This window comes from Asparagus officinalis, chromosome 8 (genome assembly GCF_001876935.1).
Source record: "Asparagus officinalis chromosome 8, Aspof.V1, whole genome shotgun sequence".
NCBI lineage: Eukaryota > Viridiplantae > Streptophyta > Magnoliopsida > Asparagales > Asparagaceae > Asparagus > Asparagus officinalis.
In genome coordinates, this window is record NC_033801.1 from 63,052,082 (window position 1) to 63,061,710 (window position 9,629).

A 9,629-nucleotide genomic window follows, 5' to 3' on the forward strand; every position below is an offset into this window, starting at 1 on the left:
ACAATGGAGTGCCTCCCTCGAATGCTCGCGTCGAGTTTGCTCTCCGTTGATGATCCGACGTTTTGATTCACTGGAACGATATCTTCTCCTCATGATTCGACGCTGTGGAGAACTTACGTGGCAAGTTTAAAACTCTTGATGAGTTGATAACTCTGAACGAGTTTGAAACTCTATGAAAGAATTGATTTGAACCGAAAGTCGGTTAATCCGCCAAGGCCGAAAGCTCTCAAGACTACTCCCAAAAGATGAATGTTGATCTCTCTTTTGTGCAGTTTTGATCTTCAAAACTCCAAATCGAAGATCCCCAAGAAGAAGCCAAAGATCTCCTCGCTGCCAAGTCTCAGATCCCAAAAGCCAGCCCGAACTCAATTGAGTTTACCCATATTTATAGGGAATTAAGGGGTGTAACCGCCCCCCCTTAATTCTCTCCATAATGGGGTTGAGAGGGGTGTAACCGCCCCCTTAATCCGCTCCTAAGTGGGGCGAAAATCCCTCAAATCGTGGAGGAAAAACGGTTCCTGTAACCGTTCAGCTCGTGTTTGAACGAGTCAAACGCCCACGTTGGCGTTCAGGACCCTAACTCTGCGTTTTAGAATGGAGACGTGGAGTTGGGTACTCGCTGGGTGTTGAAAAACACGAGGGCCGCTCACGTTTTGGAGTCTGAAGGTTGGAAACGCGGGGGTCGCCTGCGCTTCGTTTGCTGAAGGTTGGAAACGCGAGGGTCGCCTGCGTTTTGCTTGTTGAAGCTTGGAAACGCGGGGGTCGCCTGCGTTTTAGGAATTGAAACGCGAAGATAAATTCCGCGTTTTTAGAAGGAGCCAATGACTTATAGCTTCTTCTGCAGAGCGTTGCAAAGACTATTATCTTGTAATCTTCATCTTGGCTCCTTGAAAATATGAGAGTTGTCAGATTGTAACTCCCGATGTTGATTGTGAAGACTATTGATTAGAGCTTTCATCAGTTGTTGTGAAGGTCGTCAGATTGTAACCTTCATCGGTCTATATGAAAGTCTTCAAATTATAGCCTTCTGAAAGTCGTCAGATTGTAACTTCCATCATCGGTGTTTGATGGGGGATCAGCTATCTATTTTGATTTTTTTTTTGACAGCCTACAGTCATATAATCAGAAAGTTCAACCCAAATATGAATACTGCTCTACCAACCAAACTGATCTCTCTAGCAGTTCGAGTCCGCATCCAAGACGAAATCATATAATCAGAAAGTTCAACCCAAATATGAATACTGCTCTACCAACCAAACTGATCTCTCTAGCAGTTCGAGTCCGCATCCGAGACGAAAGAAATCTCTTGGTCGAATTCCACTAGGAAACATCCTAGATAAGAAAGTGACCTACCAGTCTCATTAACGTCTTTCGCATTTAATATATGGTCAGTCGGCACCCTTGCTCTGCCACCCAGTCGCCATCGCATTAAATGCATGGACAGAGTCATAATGACTCCTTGGACGCCACCCGCACTTCTATCATTCTGTCGCTATCACATTGCATGTGAGGTAGGCGCCCATTTACATTCACTTAACCGGCTGCTGACACATGTAAAGCGGAAGTAGAGCACTAGCTCACACCAATCGGTTGAATTACCAATGTGTCCCCACGAATTCTCTATAAATAGTGAATAACCCCATTGCACTGAGGTATGTCCCTAAACTAGATTCTACATTTGGGGAACTTGCTTTTTCTATCACTAACTTGAGCGTCGGCTCCGAGCCTCTAACATGTATTACATGTGCAAGGATCTAGTTCCCTTAGATTAATCAGTTATCAGAAAAGATTAAGGAACCATAAACTCCCCTAGATATCCTCCTACTCATACTATTAATGTCCTGACATAAACAACTCCCCATCTACAAATTTAGAGACAAGATTAATATGATGGATGTGGGTACAAATTACTTGTGTCTTTCTACTAACAAATCCATTTACCGAATTTTGTTATTTGCACTTTGGTACCCCTAAGTTTACATCTTTTTGAACTTTGATACCCGTAAGTTTTTATTTGATTGATATCCCAAAGTTTACATCTTTTCTGACTTCGATGCTCAGTGTTTTTTTTTTTACACTTTGATGCCCAATATTTACACATTTTTTAACTTTGATACTGTAAAATTTACACTTTTTTTTCCTTTGATATCCCAATCCTTGAGTTATGTGAAATGTCAGAACACAACTTTGCGGTATCAAAGTTCAATAACTTGTAATGCTTAGGGCATCAAAGAGCTAAAAAAAACTATGCGGTTTTAAACTAAAAAAACTTTAAAGTTTGGGGAATCGAAGTGTCAAAAAACAACTTTATGGTATCAAAGTTAAAAACGGTGAAAATTTTGGGGTGTCAAAGTGCAAATAACTCAAATTTTAATCAAATAATAACAAATCCTCTATAAACATGCATGTGAAAATTAACAGACACTAAACCTTTCATACTAATATCTTTTATTCCACCTGCTAAAATCTATCGGCAACAGTACAACCATACTATAACCGTCTGCCTTTTTTCATTTACTGAAAAATATTATGTAGGAAAAACTCCGCCATAACTATTTTTGAATTAAATATCGTTAATATTATGTCATGCGTTGTGCTTTCGTTCATGCACAGCAACAGATATATGTTATTTACAGAATGAGGAACTCTAGGTACCATTTTTTAACTCCCGCGAGGATTAACATCAGCTCAATCCCTTAAGACTGCCTTATGTATATAATTTGTCATATGTCTTTCCTCGTTGATCAATCATGCTTCGTTACAGTAATTACAGCTTCTGCACATGGGAAAAAAGCCCGCAAATGAACTAAATTCAATCAAATGTAAAAAAAATCAATAATCAGAAAACTTTGTTATGTAACAATACCCAAAAAAGATTAAGACTAGCTGTACTTGATCCTTGTATTGTCAATCTCAACCTAGCTGAGGGAAGCTGTCCACATAGTGAAAAGTGCACAAGGCAAGAACCCGTGAATTTATGATCTAGTGAACATGGTAAGATCTCTTATGCAACTCTTTTTCTTTTTATTTTCTCTTTTTTTTTTGTCTCAATATATCAAGAGTAGACTAACTGTCGTTTAAACAATACATGCATGATTATCTAAAGACGATGAAGAAGCATTGAGCTCAATTTTTTATCCAAGGATACGAGCGAAGGAAAAGAGACTAGGAAAGAGGAAACTTGCTCTTTTTTGTTAACGATGTCAAACTTTAGTATCCTTTCATGCCAGATACTTCTACTAAGAAACAAATTCAACATTATACACCAAAATAAGATAGGTGAATTAGAACTTTACCTGCTTACTGTTTTGGTATATCTTGAGGTATCCGGTTCTCTGGTTGTGAGAAAAACTGTTTGGCATTTTGAGCCACCTCTGCTTCCAGTATTGCTTCTAGCAAAATATCTGATCCTTTAGGTTCACCTGAAATTAAATCAATACAATATTATTTTGGGATAAGCATACACAAGTAAAGTCAGGGAGTGAACTAGAAAACAACAAATATGTAAGAATACTTTTAATTTCTAACACTTTCAATTAGGAGACTTCGCAAACATATAGGTGACATTTTTATGATTGTTAAATACTATGTCATGCTGATTCTGTATTAAGATATGCATTTAGTGTCCATATTTATATTAAGACAAAATTTTATGGAAACAATTCAAATGTGATTCATAGCTAGCAGTTGTATGTTTCGATTTAAGAAAAGATTTGGTTGTTTTGTAGAAAGATGATGAATTTAGTCCAATTTCCCAACTCATTGAGTAGACATCTGTCAACATAATCTCAAGAACTGAAATATCACCTGATACCAATATGTCAACTAAGATTGATACTATCGATATTTGCTAAACAAAACAACTAGTACATATTGTATTAGCTAATAATACCTAATACGTGAAGGGACTAAAATTTCAAAGTACCAAAAAATTGAAAAAAGAAATGTTTTCATGACCTAACCTAAACCAAAATTTTATGCTGGTAGGTGTGGGCATTCTGGGAATCTCAGGTCATCATTTCACCAAAAAATAGGTCAAGGTGGTTGATTGCTATCTAAACCTTCTTTAAAGCTTGGTTTTTGTATCAGGTCAACTTTGAAGGTAGTTGTCTTAATCATTCTGAGAATCTCAAGTCTTAATCACTATATCGGGAACATGAAATGTCTTCATAACCAAAACCCAATCCGATATGAATTTTGGTCATCTGATATTTCCCCAATAACCGATATTTAAAACCTTAGCCTTAATTAAACTTTGAAGATGATTTCCGTATTGTCAACCTATTTTAAATGTGGTTCCTGTGGGGAAAAAGTTCATTTAATTTTCAAGTTTTTTTTGTTAGTGATTTCCTTTTTCAAATTTCCTAATATAACACTATATCGGGAGATATATTGGGCCATGTCAAGGATATTTAAAACAATAATTAAGACAACCACCTTCAAAGTTGAACTAATACAGGATCCAAACTATAAAGAAGGTTTAGGTAGCAATCAACCACCTTAACCTATTTTTTTGGTGAAATGGCAACCTGAGATTCCCAGAATGCCCTTAAAAACACACGTACCAGCCTAAGATTTCGGTTTACGTTTGGTTATGAAGACATTCCATATTCCTAGCACATCAGTCTTTTAAGGGCATTTTGGGGATTTCAATCAAATATCACCAAAAAATAGGTTAAGATGGTGGATTGCTTCATAATCCTTTTTAATTGTGGTTTTTGTATTAATTGAACTTTGAAGGCGATTTCAGATTGTCATCCTTATAAATATAGTTTCTACACACTAAGTAAAGATGATTTTTCTATTGCCACCCTATTTTAAATATGGTTTCAGATTGTCATCCTTATAAATATGATTTCAGATTGTCATCCTTATAAATATGGTTTCTACACTAAGTAAAGATTATATATATATATATATATATATATATATATATATATATATATAATCATCAAAACTACTACTGCAATTTCAAACCTTCCATAAGCTTATCATATTATTAGAATTTAAAAAAGTTTTCTGTATTGTATTCTCATGAATATGCACGCATACAAATAGAATATTTTTCTTACGGAATATACACATTTACATACTCTCTTCCATTCATGAACGTCCACACAAAAGATGTTGACACGTCGTCGTGTCTCCAAATCCTACTTAAAAGGAATAGTTGAATACCTGTGTATGTGTCATGTTTGTGCGCTGCACTGTCTTCACAATTTTTCGGGTTGCAACTTAACTGCAGATGATGCGCAAAGCACTAATGCAATGAGCTGAAGAAAAAATTTGGCGTGACAGAAGACAATCCTAATGCTTGTCAACTCAATATGATCATTTTGAAGGATAAAACTTCAAGAGATACTTTTGAAGGAGAAAAATAATAAGATAGATTTATGTCCTCCCTTCTCTAGGTTTTCCAGCAGTGGCACCAAAGATCCACTTGATGAAGGTTTCACTACAAGACCATTTGATTGAAGACATCAATCCTCTGAGAAATGTGGCGAGCATAAACACTTAATGGAAGAGCTATAACACTCAGGATTCAGTCAATGACTGAAAGAACTATATTTCTCCGGTGATGACTAAAAGGGAAAAAAACTTGGTGCTCCATGTAATAACATTGAATTGTGCTCTAGCGGTTTTTCTCTCATGTTTGCTGGAAGGAGAAGGATAATATATTACAGAAATGGTTTACTAATAATGTACAAATAAGTGTTCTAGTGATGACTAAAGGGAAAAAACACTTGGTGCTTAGTCACCAGAGCTATATCACTCAGGAATCTAATAAGTGAGCTTAGTCAATGACTGAAAGAACTACATTTCTTTGGTGATGACTAAAGGGGAAAAAAACACTTGGTGCTCCATGTAATAACATTGGATATATTGTGCTCTACTGGTCTTTCTCTCATGTTTGCTTGTAGGAGAAGGATAATGTACTGTAATACAGAAATGGTTAACAAATTTGGGTGTGTTTGGTAATCAATGTGTTTTTTTTTTGTGTTTTTATAAAAAACACCATATCATGGTGTTTCTTTTTCAAATGTGTTTTGAAAACACCATTTTGGTCAAACTAGTTTGACCATTTATATAGCGACAGTGGGCGGGCGGCGGCGGCGAGCGGGCGGTGGCGGTGGACCGACGGGCGCGGCGAATGAACGACTCCAGCTACCGGACGGAGTAGCGCGATGGCGCAGGTCGGGCCGCCGACCGGGACCGGCGGCATGTGGCCGGACGGGTGGCGCGGCGAGCCTGCGGCGCGGCGACGGTGGCGGCGGCCGGGTGGCCGGTGTCGGGCATGGGCGACGCGGTGGCTGGAGGGCGGCGCGGTGGCGGTGTGACGGTCGGGTGAATGGTGGACTCGGCAGCCAGTTGACGGGCGGTCGCGGCAGAACGGGCCGAGAAGCGACGGTGGTGCGAGAGGCGCGGGCGGTGGCAACGAGCCGGGCAGCGGCGGCGGCCGGCGATGGAGCGGGGCAGGTGGTCGCAGGGTGGCGGCGGGCCGGCGCGGGCAGGGCGAGCGGGCTGCGGCGGCTTAGATGAAAAACAGAATCTTAAAACATATTTTTGGTGTTTTGAGAAAAGTGTTTAATTTTTAGATTTTGTAAAGGGACAAGTCAAAAAAACGCCCCGGTTGCCAAACGCGTTTCTTTGTTTTTGTTGAAAAAAAAAACAAAGACGGCAAAAACGTCACGATTGCCAAACGCTCCCTAATAATGTGCAAATTAGTGTTCTAGAATCATATAGTAAATGATGCATGCCTCTATAGACGACATGAACTCAATAATGTTCATGCTAATAGGCATGGCTCAAAATAATCTTTTTGACAATTATACAGTCACAAGGGAAGGGATGTTCTTGAGGCTGGTCTATAAGGATATTATGCTGTCATCAAGAGAACAAAGGATTAAGTAACAATATTATATTGCCAACCTAGAAAGGGAATTGAGCACTAATACCATTATTCTTTATGCTAATATTACAAAGGATCAACGCACTGTGACAAAGAAAAGAAAGAGAAGAAGCTTGGCAACAATATGTGCTGATCGTACAATAATGGCTGGGAAAGAGACACATCAGGAATTTTAATGGTTCATACACAACTATCAGTTACCCTCAGAACAAAAATCCCAAAAATTGCAGATTTTATGGAATGCTTCCCTTCAATTAGAATTGTTAGAAAGTTGCTTGCTAATGCAATGATGACATCTCACCTTATTCATCTATTCAACAAAAAATGTTGTCGCACTGCTTGGGGCTAATCATGGTCTTAAGACCATTGTAGTAATAATGCCAAAACGCTTGAAATATTTATAGTTTTAGTTCTATTGTGAGGATGGACCCCCAGTTGCTCATCTTCTTTTACTCCTAAAAGCGTCGAAAAAGTTCACTGAGGGGGCTTATCCGCATTTGGACAAAAACTACAGGGGGTCTATCCGCAACTAGGCAATAGTGCAGGGGGGCCTATTAGCAACTAACCCTTTTGAATCTTTTAAAAGTCAAAACAATTTCACCCAGGCCCAGGGGGTGTATCTACACAAATAGAACTATATGGTGTCTGTCCGAAATTAGGCGACACTAGAGGGGGTCTGTCAGCACTTAACCCTTGTTTAAAATGAAAGATCAGTCTAGATTTTTCTTATTAAAGTTCTCGTCCACTGAGCAAAATACGGTTCTGACTCATATACGTAACCACCTATATCAGCTTCTGGGGTTTTAAAGAACACTCGTCTAAATATAACTACTTGATCAGCAAAAAGAAAGTAACATAAAACTCCATGCAGGTGGATTTATAATAACAATTTTTTTTTTCAAAATCCAACAAGAGCAATCTTGGAGTAATATAACTAATTACTGATCTTCAAGCATGTCTAAATGACAAACCCGATGACCAAGGAAGTGTTTTTTCAGCCAATCAGGGATGAAACCAGTTTGATCAACTTCAAATGATGGACGCTACTATTCCTGAGGCAATCACCATTTTCACCTTCACATAGACAAACTATTTATAAATTTACCAAGCCCAGGTAAAAACTGGTGCATGCAACTTAAACAAGAATGTCAGCCATTTACTTGTGTGAGACCATAAGACACTACAAGAACCCATTCAAACTCAATCAAGTCATGACAAGAAATTTCAGGTTTCCTATCTTAGAAACGTGAATAAAAAAAGCATTTGAGTTGCATTGTTTTTTAAATCAATACTAATGCTCTGCCCTCAATTGTCGAATAGGCAACCATTTTTTTTTACTACTTATCTATGATCGATACCAAATAAATAACAATTCAATTTATCACCACGAAAAATTAGAAGTGTATGTACCATCACACTTTGGAAGAAATCCAGCATTTTCAGCAGAGACTGGAAGAACAGCTAACAAACCATCCCTTTCATCATCGAGTTTCCTTCCACCTTGGTCACTCTCAACAAAACGTGATTTAACATTCAGTGCTTCAGCTATCCTAGCATATGTCGCAGCTTGACTGTGTAATCTCGAAGAAACAGTATCTGTTGAACTAAAACTCTGCAAACAAAAAGTAAGCACCTAAACATCAATATAACACTAACAAAGCCTTAATCCCAAAATTTTGGGGTATGCTACATGAATCTAGTCTTTGTCAATTATTATATCCTTCTTAATAGCTTTCAGACAACTTTAGGTCTTTCTCTATTCCACTTTGTATCATTAACTATAATAATAGAATTAAGATAAGTTTGAAAAAGAATTTTGTTGATTTACTAGCAAATTTAACAAATATTAGTAATTAAAAAGTTCTAGAATTAACATGTAAATATCATAGAGAAACATTCGGGTAAAAATTTTCACATTTGCATGATCGATGTACTAATGCGCCACTTTTTTTTTACAACTTGTCGTATTTTTCTACCACAAAATACAACTTGTGGTATAAAGTGACAGTGGGGAAACTTTGTAGTATTTAAGTGCAATTTAGACATAATTCTGTTACTACTCCTAAACAGCACATTTAGTGGCCTCTCTTGTATCAAGCCATCTAAGTCAACACGTAAAGATGAATCCAACATATAAATGAATGGGGGGAAATGAACTTAAAAAACCTTAGGAACATTAATTGTAGGCTTGATTTCTCCATTAGGCATCCGATTATCACTACTACCTGAAAAAATTCAGAAAAAAATCAATTTTTTGAAGAAACAATAATAAAATAATCAAAACAACGTTACCATTAGGGCTGTCCAAACGGGCCGGGCCGGGCCGGCCCGGATTTTTTGTATTTTTATATTTTTGATTTTTTTTGATTTTTTTTGCTAAAATTTAGATTAATCTTATTATATTTATATAAGTATGTATTAGTATATACTTACATATTAGTATATAGCCATATATTATATATAAGTATATATAAGTATATACACATTAATGACCAAATCATACTATAATTATATATAGTATACATTAAAAATATATATCTAAGTATATATTAACGACAATGTACACTTAAAAATATATATAACTATATATTAATGACCATATCATACTATAATTATATATAAAATATAAAAAATATATATATATAAGATGTATATAATTAAAAACCGGGCCCGGGTAGGGTTTCACCACCTCGGCTCGGACCCAAGCCCGGAGCCCGGC

General features: G+C 37.3%; 1 protein-coding gene across 2 annotated transcripts in view; it reads right to left on the bottom strand.

Annotated features, from left to right (window-relative positions):
• LOC109820209 (sec-independent protein translocase protein TatB-like) overlaps window positions 2,478-9,629 on the bottom strand; it is a 7,900-nt gene continuing 748 nt past the window's right edge. For both annotated transcript variants that reach the window (XM_020386314.1, XM_020386313.1), the window contains exons 4-7: window positions 9,077-9,135; window positions 8,321-8,522; window positions 3,297-3,422; window positions 2,478-2,776 (exon numbers count right to left, since the gene is read on the bottom strand). In XM_020386314.1, coding sequence (XP_020241903.1) covers window positions 3,301-3,422; window positions 8,321-8,522; window positions 9,077-9,135 — 383 coding nt within the window. In that variant the 3' untranslated portion in view covers window positions 2,478-2,776; window positions 3,297-3,300. The remainder of the gene's footprint in view (window positions 2,777-3,296; window positions 3,423-8,320; window positions 8,523-9,076; window positions 9,136-9,629) is intronic.